Consider the following 14,068-nt stretch of genomic DNA (forward strand, 5'->3'; position numbering starts at 1 on the left):
TAAAGCTGGCAGCCAGCATGGAGATATGACTTCAGATCACATATCCCTTTTAAAATACTTTTGAGCAATTTCTCGAGATGCCTGTGGCGTTAGACAGCAGTGAAGAAGGATTACACTACTCCTATGAATTGCCCTTATGCTTTAATAATTAAAAGAAAAATATTTTAGCAAAACTCCTCTGCAGAATTGGAAGATAATTATAGCTTTGAAATCATATATTTCTTTGGAACATAACAGGCACCAGAATGTTAAGCATGTTCTGTAATTTTAGGATCACAATCAGTGTGGAGCAAATTATGCTTTCTAGTCATTTGTCTCATCATCAGGGAAATCAAGTGCCTGGATGGCTATATGCAATCATCTGTACTTAGGACAGTCTGCGCATCAACAGATCACAGGCACAAAGTCAGAGGCCTACTCAAACAGTTTCTGTTTCTCTCAAGTGACTATGTTTTTTAGAAAATGTATCCTTGGGGAAAAAAAAAAAAGAAAAAGAAAAAGAGGAAACCAACAAAAAAAGAAGAAACCAACTATTTTCTTCACTTGCATCTAGGGAAAATGAAAACATATTTCACAATATATCATATATTACTTTAGTAACACATTTTTATTTGGAAGAAAAGTATTCTTAGGAATAGGTGTATGGACATCAACTCAGTTTACTCAGACAAAACAAAGGATAATGATAAAATTCAGTAGGTCAAGATGATGAAAAATAATCACATATCTCTTACATTACAGGAACGGACAAATACTGACAAATAATTCAGGATATCAGATAATTTTAAGACCTACAATGGTCCTACGTTTTAGCAGTGCTTAATATACCTCTGACATATTCCAGACCTACAATAATTCAAACCTCCCTATAAAAAGATTCTGGAAAATGCCACAATACGTAATTTCTGTTTTGGGACAGGCTGCAGACTTTGGCTCCATCAGCTGGCTTTTGGAGCAGAAAGAACAACTAACAAAGACGTTAGACGGGTTAGCATGGTGAAGAGTACTGACTCTACACCTAATCCTAGCCCCATCACTCAGCATTAATTAAAAAAGCTGCCCTTCCCAGTATCCCTTCATAGTAGAGGAGTAGGAGTAAGAGAAAGCAGCACATTATCCTTGCAAAATAACATTAGACAGGGAGGCAAACAATCCTGAGGTGAAAAAAAAGGTATGCTGTTAAGCACTTGTGTATCTGGCAGTCACACACTCCTCCCCACTGTGCTCTCCAGCAGTACACCACTGCCAGGTGGTACACAGAACCCCTTCCAGGTCCTCCATCATGCTGTAGCTCTAGTTTCCTGAAGTCCCCTGAGACTCTGGAGCTCAGGGGCAGCAGATCCTTGGCATTCCCCACCCTCTGTCTCTACCTGTGCAATCCATGCTACCACAGCATCTGTGTTGGAAAGAAATGACAGCCCTGTGGAGCTTGTTGTCAGGACATACTATGTGCACCTAGGACTGCACTACTGTCTCCTTCCTGTCACATGGTGGCTGTGCCAGAGATGCCTGGTACACAATCTGCTATGCATCCATGACTTATTCCTGGCATGGAGAGGCCTGCCAGCAAACATCGTTGCTCCTTGCATGATCCCATGCTTAAAGAAGCTTTTGCTAAGGAAGTATGCTGACCAGGCTACAAGTTCACTTTAAACTCTTCTCCTCTTCCATTAGATGAATTTATGTGGTCCCTCTCTCACTGGAAAAATAGAATATTGTTGAGATGTCTTTGGGATCAGGCCATGATTGTGATTTGATGACCTTTAACATAGGAGTTTTGCTACAAGCTCTCTTTTGCTGCCCATTTGAAATTATGGAAGAAAAATATGGTGCACATGTCTAATGCCTGGGGAAACAATGGATGGACTGATTCTTTTAGAAAATGATTCAATATCAGGTCTTCCCTGTAAAAATATTACTCTTGCAATTCTGCCAAGACCAGTGTTTACATGGATTATCTCTCTCGTGTAAGTAATGGCAAAATAAATTAAAGCTTCGAGCATAGCGCCAACTACGCATTTTAATTTCTCAAAGTTTTTTCTTTTTAACACAGTTGGGTAAGATAGTCTGGCACCTCTTCAGCCTCAACATTCCCTCATGTTTGCAAGATGTTTATGGATTATAAAAAAAAAAGATAATTGACATTACATGTGAGCTTTTTTTGGCATTCAGCTAAGAAAATTTGGCAGCAATTTATATATAATTTTTAAATTTCATGGGTGGCTGACTGTAGCTGGTGTTTCTTAACTGGTAGAGCTGCTGTCCTGCTCTGAAAAGAATCTAGATAAAGTGTGCCAGATCTTTTCCTGGCAGTAGACAGCATAGCTCGCTGAAAAAACCCCAAAGCTTCACTGGGTTTAGTTTGCGTAACTATCTTTAGAGACCAGGACAAAATAAGGCTAATCAATTGAAGATATGAATGCAAGTTCACATAAGACTTCCTCTTCCAACCTTTTTCATCCCAGTAGCAAACACGCCTTTCTCAAATCCAGTTCTGGTTTGGCTCCCAACCTCCCTATATTCAGTGCTAGGTTTACAGACCAAACTTGCTACAGAAAGCAGGTCACAACCAATCAGTACATCCAGCAGGGTCCTAACCTGCACCTGTAACATCTGCATAGTAGGTGAGTGGAGAAATAGCAAAGGAGGTCTTGCACAGCATGAAAACAAGGGTGTCTGTGTGCCCATGGGAGCAGCAGGAGAAAGGGTAGATTTCCAGCTCCACAGCCTTCCAAACCTCCCCCCTCCAGTAAAATCATGCTTCGACAGGATCAGTTAACAGCAGAAATACGCCACAATAACCGTACGGCATTGAACGTAGGACAGCCACACTTCTACAGGAAAGAAAAAGATAGTTTTCTTAGTGGTTACATTTTGCTTGTTCTCTCTTAACAAGTAGTAGAAAAAAAAGCATTAGCACAAAAAGAGTGGGTATTCTTAACTTGTCCTTAATGTCTATTGAAGAAACTGTGTGATAAAGTGGCCCATCTGCCAAAGAGATTAGAGAAGAATAACCGATCACTATTCCTTGCGTAGTAGGTCCTGGAGAAGGTCATTTTAAGAGGGGTTATTGCAAGGTCTACTTAGGAAAAAACAGACTTTGTGGGAAGAGAATGTGGTGCGATTAAGTGGTGTATGTTTCCCCAGACATTAGCAAAGTGCTTAAATGCTGTACTTCTGTGGTTTCTCATCATTAGATTTATAGATAAGTTAGGTGTGGAACAGGATGGATTTACAACATATTTTTATATGTAATTCTCAATATTACTGGCTAGAACTAGACAGATGATATTCAAGTTCACCACACTTCACTGCCAATATACTGAATTCCTGAAGTCATAATTTGCCAATTTTTTTCTCTCCTGGAAAAAGAATGTGAACTATCTCAAATCTTTTTGATGATTATTTGATGTGTCCTAGCAGTCCTTTAGGGTTCATAACACCTGATCTCCCTTGATGTTCTTGGGATTGATAGGCTGGCCTAATATGCCAGCTAATCTCCCAGCCATTACTTAAAGCTTAAAAAAACCCAACAACTTAAGGAAAATACTGAAAAAATATACGGATTAAGTGGGAAAATATTTTGCTATCTTTGAACTACTAAGAACACCAGTAATTAAAAGCCACAAAATTATAAACATGGTTTAAGTTGAAATTCTTGTATAAGCATGTAAGTAATCTATTTGAAAAAGTAAATGACAGTCATACCTGGCCATAGCAACCTGCATAATGAATAAGGCTTGGGTGGTCTTTTGAGCAACTTAACTCTGCAATAGCTTCTGTTTCACTCACCATCCATCGAACACACTCCAGCTGACCGTTCTAAATAAAAGAAAAAAAAATTTACATTCCACCTGTTTCAGTTCTAAACACATCTACTAAATAGGGAAAAGCTTATCAGGATTACTAAGATGTTACAGAATTCCAGTTTGTTTGAAAATGCGTTCTTTTATCTGCTCTCTTGCTGTCCTAGATCAATTATAGTTTGGCTATTGACTGTAGCAAAAGTGGCAATATGGATGTGGCAGTCCAATGGTATTACAACAACCTGGTCCCTACTCTCAGATTGTTCAGAGCAAAACCATAGTTCTTTTTCCATCACTTGTACAGCAAGGCTCGATGACTAAATGAGATCATTTGCTGAAGCAGAGTGAACAGTCTCCCTACTAACTCAAGTCTTTACCGATCACTTCCTAATGCAGGCTTCCTAAATTATTCTTACCTATGTAGTATCTAAACACCTAATCCCCATGGATTAGGACCTATCTGTAACAGATCCTGCACAAACACAAAAAAGGAGATGGTTCTTTTCTTCAACACCTTTTACAGCTTAGTCTCAAGACTGCCAGCCCGCTATGCACACTCCCAGTAGTTTTTAATTTACTTTGAAGTGGGATGTAGATGCTGTGGAAATAGATGAACATTTTCTTCAGAGCACGCTGGTAGTCCAGAGTAAAAGCAAGAGTTTTTGGCAACCTCTCTTGCTGCAACCCTTTTTCAGCAATGGTACCTCGGTAAATGCAGTTTGGCATGACCTACATTCCAGCCCACTCTTCCTTTTTCAACTCTCATGATCATAAAGGCTATTACATTCTTTACAGCTGAAAAAAGTATTTCAATTGCTCAATCAAAACCTCACAGAGGTCAATTTATATAAAATAAATAGCTGTATGCATAAAATGGAAAAATATATAATGAGAAGGAAAGACATATCCATTTCAAGTTTCAGTTTTATTTTTATAAGAATGCAATAAATATGACCCCATTTAAAATTATATGGGAGAAAGAAAAATTGGAATAGAATTAATTTGATATTTGTCTTATTCCTTCTATATGTAATGTATGTATATAAACACGTAAATGCACATCATTTTACTTTACTTTCATCTATTTCTCTCAATTTCAGTAAAACAATGAAACTATTTGTACTTTTCTTATTATGCTAGAAGAATCCTCCTCATCATATTCGGGTTCAAATATTAGTAAGCATGACTAAGTCACACTTCTTAATTTTGTTGTCATTTGTATTACAACTAAGTAAAATATTTTTGTATCTTTAAAATTAAGGTAAAGTATTAATAAAATTAAGTACTTGCTAAAGAAGACAATTTTGCTGATGTGGAAAGGGTTTCCCCACAGTTAATTAAAATAAACTATCAATATGAAAGTGTGACTGGCCATAACGTATCACTCCATTTTCACTTTTTAGCTCATAGCTTAAGGTCAGAAAGAGGCCTTAAATCAAAAGAATTATTTTTAATTAATACATTCCTTACTGGGAAATGTTACACAACATCAGTAAATTGTTAAAATTCCCTTCCATCAAAATTTATGTTCCTGCTTACAAGCTTGCTTTCCTTCTGATAGTCATAATTCTTGTGGAACATAGGTGCATGCCCGACATGGTATACCATTATGGGAGTTACAATGGTATAAAGTAAGAGCAAGAATAATAGTCTGTTCTACCAGTGTGCAAAACCACTTTGGGAGTAACGATCAAGAGCTAAAAAGTTTAGTTATGCCAGATTACTTCAAGGCTCTCACAAAACTTTGCAATGAACCAGGACATGTCCAGCCATGCAGGTCATCATTAGAAACACTTGGGCCTGAGTCACCCTCACTTACATGAAGAGCTCCATCACATTTACATGCTTTTCTGTGAAAGCCAAAGCATGCTCAAGTATCTTAGAAACTAAAGGAACTATCAAAAAAGCCAAACTTTCTGCAGAAAAAGAAAAAAAGTTTGATTGCCTTATAAACACATTATATACCTAGGTAGAAAAAAACAAGAAAGAAAATAATTTCCAACTAAAATTCTAATACTTTAAAGTGGCAGAACATAACTATTCAGTTTGGACATGGGCCAAGGTTATAACAGCATTTCATTAGTACAACCAAATATCAGTCTAATTTTATATTCATACAGTTTGTTCCAGAAAAAGAAATAAAAAACGACTCTGAAACCTGCACAAGGGCCCGAGGTCACTGAAATGATGTCTCAAAGATGCAAACCTGCAGGTTGGAATCTATCAGGTCCTCTGTCAGTTTCTGAAGTTTCCCCCAGAAGCAAATAACAAGAAAACCCCAGGATAAACAGAAACTATTGTATTATATTTCACCCCTTTCCTTGTTTCTTCTTAATCTGCTTAGTGGCTGAAAGGAATCTCACTTTCTAAAGAAGCAGAATCAGTATGGTTAATTATCAGCCTTCTTGTGAACAACTATGTTTTATTTTAGTCCAGCAGCACTAACAATTTTCACATCTTCCTACACAACAGGTTGTTGTGTAACATGTACATTTTAACTTTGATGCAATTGCTCTAGACAGCCAAGAAGTTTCACTGCCAGATGTGGTTCAGAGGTTTTTTATGCTTTGTAAACATGTACCCACACTTGTCTTACAAGATTATACCTGTATTTGTAAAAAGCCAAGAAACTATTATTCTCTCTAAAGAAACAACTGAGTCTGAGTTAAATGAAAGTTCCTTAAAATAACAAATTTTTGAGTCAGTTAACTGATTTAAAAATGTATTGACAACTGTGTATAAAATGTCAGTGTTATAGAGCTGACATTGTATCCTGCATAGTAATCCATTTTTATTTGCTCATGTGGTACCAGCCGACTTAACAAAATGCTTGAAAAATAGCATCCTGCTGAATGTATTACTTACTGCCATCACAGAAAGAAACTAAATGACCTTTACATCACAGGACAGTAGAGACAGAAAGTACGTTACCTTTATGGCTAATCCAGCTGGAGTTAGCTGCTCAGCGTTTCGTTCATTCAAACAGTCTTCACCCATCAAAGAAGTGAGATGCTGCAGGCATTCTGCGTGTCCCTTTGATGCTGCTACATGTAACAGATTGTTGTCACACTCATCATGGATTTTATCCAGATTATCTGCTGCTAAATGTGGCTGTTAAAAAAACCATTAGGTTAGTTACAACTAAGGATAAAAAGATATACAGAACATTAAACCTCACAGTCCAAGACACAAGGCAAATACAAAGATGTTTCCCCATAGGCATGTTCTTTTATAACTCAAAACCAGCAGCCTGCCACTTCACTACACAGAACCTGGCTGCTGCTACCAAAAGGATAGATGAAGGATGCTCTGCTGGTTTGATTCACTGTGTAGTTTCTCTCCTCATGCAATTGTCATACAACAGTGCAAGATCTTGAGGAACTTTAAATCTTTGTACTACTTTGATCAATCTTCTCTCCTTTTTTTTTTTTGTTTTTGTTTTTGTGTCATTATATTGATGAGTAATTGTACAGAAAACATCCATGACTCCTAAAAAAAGCTTCTGATTAATTTTGCTCATCACAAAAGTGGCAGCTTGTGTTTGGCATGATCTAAAATAAGACTTTTATTTGATAGCTTGTTTCCATGAAAAAAAATGTTGGAATATTTACCTAAAGTAATACACAACCATGACCTAATACATTATTTCTGCCTGAATCTTATTTTGAGACAAAACAGTTGGATTGAGAAGCTCCAGAAGGAAAACAGAAGCAAGACAGTTAAGGAGTAGGAGTAGCAATGGTAAGTTCCTTGCGTTATGCAGACTTGCCAGAGTACTTTCGATGAGTCTACTTCATTCAGAGGTTTCAACCTGTTTGGAAAAAATATGCATAGTCTTTCCGTCTACCTACCTACGGTAACCTCCTTCCCCCCCAACTCCCCCCCCCCTCCCCCCCCCCCCAGACCCCTTTCCTATTTCAGGGTGAATTTACTTTGCTTTTATTTCTTACTGGGCAACTTAATATTCTCTTCTGCCTCTGTCTAGTCTTTGTATATCTATCTGCCTTTGTTCTTCCTGCTATGGTAATATGTGTCTCTATGCTTGAGCTAGACTGGTAAACAGAGAAGTTAAACAAAAATCTAACAAAACCAGTTCTTATACATACACTGTGCCTCCACCAGCTGTTCTGAGTGGAGAACATTTGCTCTGCATCATTATGTTAACTTGCATCTAGTTACTTTGGAAACCGTCCTTGACAGCGTCTGATCACAGTGCTAGAATTTACCAAAGAAAACTTCATATGGGTCAGAGGCCAATGAGGCTTTAGAGAAAGCTCCTGCCTGAGAATGCTGCTGTAACAAGACAGCATAAACACTCCTGAATAATAATCAGAATACAACAGAAGCCCCTCTGTTCCCATCATCAGCCTCTAAATAACAACTGAGGTAAAAGAGCAATAATTGAACAAAGCAACCCACAAATGTGAAAGGCAAAACTCAGTTAAGATTTAAATTTTATATTTAAGTGATCTCAACAGTTAAAACACCTGCCTTCTGAACAATTTCAGTGTACTACTTAAACTAGTAATCTTGGCCAAATTTACGTAAAACTGGTATCTTGGTTTTGCTATGTATTTGACTTAAAGATTAAGTAAAACATTCCATTTGGAAGCCCATATGCTCAATTTCTAAGGAGCGTACAAGATAAAAAGGGCACCAGTTCAAAACAAGCACTTCATCAGCTTTGCTGGCTTAGTAAACCACATTACAGATCGCCTTTATTCTATGTGTTTTATGAAGAAGATTATACTTACTAGTAAAGATATTTGGCCTTCCTTTACAATGTTTAAGATGCTCTTGATTTTTTTCACCTCTTCACTCCTCTCTTCGTGCCCCCCTGCACTGCCCCAGTTCATACTCAGCTCCTCTAGCTGCTTGCTTTCTGCCACCGCCGACTGCAGGTGGAAAGTCCTCAGGTGGCAGCTGGGCATAGTCTTCTCTGTTTTGTGACCATGAGGATCAACGAATGTCCTGCTGAGGAAGCCCTTGCTTTGGGCTTCAGATTCATGGACCGAGCTACACTTAACTAAAGGCTGGGAAAGCTCTAATTCTTCTGTTAAGTGTTTGTGCTGATCAAGGACAATGGGCTGTGTTTTTCTGAGCTGAGAGCCTTTCACAGGAGACAGCACACAGAACTGTGTCCCGCCAGCAGGCGAGCTCTCTGTGTTCCCTGCTGAGCAGGTCTTGCCACTAAGACCATTCACTGCTGAACAAACACCCAAAATTTTTTTCTCAGGAGCTACCTTTGTAAACGGAACAAGCTGCTGGCTCGATTTAATATAAGGCACATCCAAAATTTCATCCATATCCAGGTCATAGTGCTCCAGCTCCCCAAGCAGAACAGCAGGCTCGATGTTTTTGCTTTTAAGGCTCTCTCCTTCTCCTGGACTCTGGTCATCATTTGGAGGTGCAGACTGAGAATCACTGCCTTTCTGGTATTCTCCCTTCTGGTTCTTCCGGTCATCACTTTCGTTGTTCTCAGAGCTTTCTGGCTGGTGCTTTAATGGGGAAACCCTCTTCACTGGTCTGAATTTATTGCACACATCTGCAATTCCTGTTGGTTTCTGTGCATTTCCGATAAGAGTTGAGACTCCACAGTTCCAGCTGCTGCTGGAAACTACAGAAACAGAGGAATGTGATTTAGAAGTGATTACTACCAGACTTGTGACATGATACAGAATGCTTTACTATAGCTAGATATAGATATACCTGGCCAAACACCAGAAACAAGAATTACATGGCCACATGCCACATTCACATCTAAGCACCTTTAATGGCACCCCTACCAAAACCGCTGAAGAATTTGACACTCCAGAAAAGAAACTTTCTTCAAACAGGACAGACATTGTAATCAACTACAAATAAAGTAGTTTTAATCAAGTAATGGACATCAATAAGAGCCTAGTGGCATTACAGTTGTTCTGTCCAACTATGCTAGTTTGCACTCTACTTTTTTTTAATTGTGTGAAGATGCTTCATATGAGTAGGATGATTTTCTGGAAGGCTAACAAAAGGGTTAGTCAAAACTTTTTAGTGGGTTTGTTTTAACAACAGTAACAACAATTTAATTTTTAAGGCCTGTTACCTCTGGGAGATGTATTTTTCACACAAGAACTGGAAATCAATATGAACAGTGACTGAGAGGTGGGACTGTTCAACCTGGAGAAGAGAAGGGTCAGGGGGAATCTCGTCCTTGCCTAAAATTATATGATGGGAAGCAACGGAGATGAGGAAGTGAAGCTCTTCTCCATGATGTCCACTGACAGGACAAGAGGCAATGGGCACAAAGTGAAACACATTGAATTCCATCTGAACACAAGAAAATACTTTTTTTTCTGTGAGGCTGATCAAACACTGACTGGCATGGGTTGCCCAGAGACATTGTGGAGTCTTCATCTGTGGAGATACTAGAAATCTGACTGGCACAGTCCTGGTTTTAACCTGCTCTCGTCGACCCTGCTTAAGCAGGGCCATTGGACTAGATGATCTCAAGTGGTCCCTGCAAACCTAAACAATTTTGTGGTTCTCTGATCTGAAAATGAAGCCTACTTATTCAGGTGTGGTGTTTCCTTTTCCACTTCTGCTCCCTAAGTTGGGCTTCTCTGTCAAACCTTCCTTCCCTTATATACATAACCTATGTATGTATGTATATACACAGACACACACATATAGCTCTGCACCTTACAGACTATTATTTCAGTGCCCTGCAGGATATGGAGTTTGACCAGTGAAGCTGACTTGCAGAGAAGAAAAGGAGCTCAAGGCACCTGAATGCTTAATCCTACCGTACCTGCACTCTTTCACAGTCCCAGCTGGTGAACTCTGGCAAAGTTTTCCTTATTTTGTTATTTTCAGTTGAGGGGCCGCTAAACTGAAACCATGAGAGCGTTTATGCAGTTTCTATGCCACTTTCAGTGTTCACTAAGAGTTAATGTATTCTAAAAGTCAATAATACTGTTTAAACAAAGCAGATTTATTACACGTGCTAAATGCATATCAGTGGGATCTAATTTGTGGTCAAAACACACAATTTGCCATGAACACCTTCCTAAGGAAACATATATACACTTTCAGTGCAACATTAATGTCTGGAATGAAAGATTAGTAAGGCTGAGTTGTTATGCATGTCTAAAAATTACCTTAACGCTTTTGGAAGCGCTTAAGAATACATTTCCGAAGAAGAAATAAAAATAATAATAATCAAAAGGCATGTAACTTAGTAGGCCGATACAAAGAATGCACTGTGCTGACTTATTTATGTATTGTATAAGATCCTAGGTTCAAAGGGCTACACTTTTATGTTGGTTTTATTTACATGTGAAATTTTTTCCAAGTGATACAGGGAAATGGATACCATATGTTTCCCAGCTGTTTTGTTCTGACAGGAACTATTAAGCACTCAGTATGGAAATGAATTCTGTCTGAGTTTTATGAAAACACTGCTTTCAACACAGGGGTCTAGACAGAGGAAAAGGCATCAACATTTTGTTTGTCGTCACTTTATTTAAGCTTACATTTATTTCGTTGCTTGGCTTTCTCCACTTTCTAACCTTAATAACATGCATTTACATAAACCACCGATGACAAAATTGTAAAATTGGACTCTGTGAAGAAGCAATGACCTTTGTTACAAATCTGTCTTGCATCATTGTGAAGTAATGTATTTCTCTTTTCTCTCATTACAGCTACAGCAGAGTAAGGTATGTCCATTTTTTCACTGTTTTTCTTCCCAACATCTCTTTAGAAACACCTTTCTTCCAGAAACAACGGAACACTGAGAACAGCTAGCAATATTTTTATTGACTTTCAAACATATTCTTCACTTAACTGGGATGATGAATTTATGCTGCATTTAATAAAGGAGTAGACTATAGCATTTAACCACATAGCAGTAGGGAAGAAAGCAAGTCGGGCTGGTAGGCACAATCCTTCCTTGTGCTGTTTCCTGCTCAGGTGCTGTACAGCTGCACCTGTGCATAGGCAGTTACACATAGCTAGTTTCTGCCTACACAACACTGAACCCACAGGCCAGAGTGGACCAGGGCACGGCTTGAATCTCTTCCACTCTGTTTTCAGAGGCTTGTTCCCTGAAGAAGGAAAAGCAAGTGCTGACTGTGTCCTCCAAAGCACCAGCACAGCAGGAGTTATGTGAGTAGTCTTCAACAGCTGCTCCAGGGGAAAAGCCTCTCGCTCATCTCTCCGTACTATGAACTCAGGCAGGGGCCTTTAAAAGTCTGGGTCAAATAAATACTGTTTGATTCTTTTATAAACAACAGTAAAGGATGGTCTGAGTTTAAGGCAGGGGACTAGAATGTGGAGCAGCTAGCCTGATTCCAGAATCTGACAAAGAATTCTAGTATAATCTTGGACAAGCCCTATCTTTTCTGTGCACCAATATCTCATGTGTAAAAAGACGATGACAAAACTTTTTTTCCCAACTACATTGTCAAGATTATTTTGCTAATATGAGTGATTTGGATGATCCTGTTGTTGTGCTGCTGAAGTGAAAAGAGAGGAACACAAAAACTGGGAAGACTTCATCCACATCAGTAAAGAAGTGCTGTGCTGCCTGACAGACCTGAGGTGTCAAAGCATTTCCTTGGCACTAAAGAAAACACTTTCTGATGAAAACCTGCAAGGGTCAAATGTGCAAATGTAGTTCTTCAACATATATTGTGCTCTATGCTCTTCTTGAGGAAAATGCAAAATGTGAATAAAGAGGCAGGCCTGTAGGCTTATTTATAGTTTCACTTTATTTGTTATTTACTTATTTATTTATAGGTGTCTTACAACTATGGGGGGCCAATAATCAGAAAAGGGAACAATTAGGAAACAACTTCTCTTGCATTTTAATAGCTTAACCAGAATCTATTTCAGGAACCAAAATTTACCTTGAACTTCCTAAAAAAGATCCTTACAACAGGTTTCCAATTGGAAGCATCTGTTGACATCAGAGCACGTATCTAGGGCATGGGGAGATGTGAGGGGGAGTTTTGTCTGGTATATGAGCATCTGTGGAATTATAGTGTAACTATATGAGTTTTTTTCAATCATCAGGACTACCTCATGCACAGATGAAACTTCACCCTTGTGACAGACAGTTTCTGGGATACTTAAAATCTAATGCCAAACATCAGAATACCTTTAAATTGCCCTGAGTATAGTGAAAATAGAACTCTGCTTTCACTTCAGCTCTATTAAGGGGCTCGTGTGTGTGCAAGAGCTTGTCTCCCTGGCATATGGGTACAGTAACATTCTTTAAATGATGATGGCTTCATGAAGTTTACAGCACTGGTGACACAAATAGGTTGCAAAAGGCTGTATATCACACATATATGCAGGCAAACAGGAAACTGGATGTAAAGATTGAATCATTTGCAGATCAGTTGGCAACTGAGTCCATGTTGCTCCACTAGGTCACTTGACACCTATGCACTGGTTTAACAGGAATGAAAAAGAGTTTCAATTCACTCCTGTTCTTCAATCCACTGGTGGCAACCAGTGATCCCCATTACTAGGCTACATCCCTAAATGAAATTCTGGAGCTTTTTTAGCTTGCTGTCTCTGTTCCTTCTCAGGATGGAGAGCAGTATCTTACAGTCAACTGCACTGAACCACTGTCCAGGAGAAAAAAAAAAAAAAAAGGGGATGACTTGACTTTCCCTTATCCAAAGAGTTATCAGTCATCAATGCAGTTAGTGCTTCTGCCTAATGACCTGATCTGCATCCAGACTGTGCTAACTCTAAATGCTCTGTATTTCAACCTTTATTTCCCCTATGAACTCCATACTTGTGCAGTCACAAACCACCATAAAGCTGTGAATAACAGGGGAAAATACACTGCTTTGGCCTTGGAGCTGACAGTCCTGGACTATGGTAAAACCACCTGCTGATTTTATCATGCCTAATAGATCTTTCAATGGCCTATGAACCTCTGAGGTTGAATCATGGTTATTTCTTGCTGACAAAGTGGGAGCATTATGGTTGCTTCCCTACTAACTTCCCAAAGTAGCTTGGTTGCAATGTTCTTTATTGCAACATTCATTTGGAGAATTTGAGCAATATAGTGTAAGTGGAACTGCTCTGAGCACAAGGAGGTGGACAAGATGGCCTTCAGAGGCGCCTTTGGACTTAAGTTATGATATGATGAAGAGGTAAGAACCCTGAAAGAATGCTGCTTGCCTGCATGTGGTAGCAAGACTGGAAACAAAGTGCAAAAAAACCTGAGAAAAAAGGCAAGAGAAGACATTGTGGGCTTTTAC

General features: G+C 38.9%; 1 protein-coding gene across 2 annotated transcripts in view; it reads right to left on the minus strand.

Annotated features, from left to right (window-relative positions):
- The window catches only part of SNCAIP (synuclein alpha interacting protein), a 95,494-nt gene that overhangs the window by 28,451 nt on the left and 52,975 nt on the right, over window positions 1–14,068 (minus strand). For both annotated transcript variants that reach the window (XM_080372651.1, XM_080372652.1), the window contains exons 4-6: window positions 8,561–9,423; window positions 6,738–6,917; window positions 3,709–3,822 (exon numbers count right to left, since the gene is read on the minus strand). In XM_080372651.1, coding sequence (XP_080228777.1) covers window positions 3,709–3,822; window positions 6,738–6,917; window positions 8,561–9,423 — 1,157 coding nt within the window. The remainder of the gene's footprint in view (window positions 1–3,708; window positions 3,823–6,737; window positions 6,918–8,560; window positions 9,424–14,068) is intronic.

This window comes from Falco punctatus (assembly GCF_963210335.1).
Source record: "Falco punctatus genome assembly, chromosome: Z".
In the NCBI taxonomy this organism is placed as follows: domain Eukaryota; kingdom Metazoa; phylum Chordata; class Aves; order Falconiformes; family Falconidae; genus Falco; species Falco punctatus.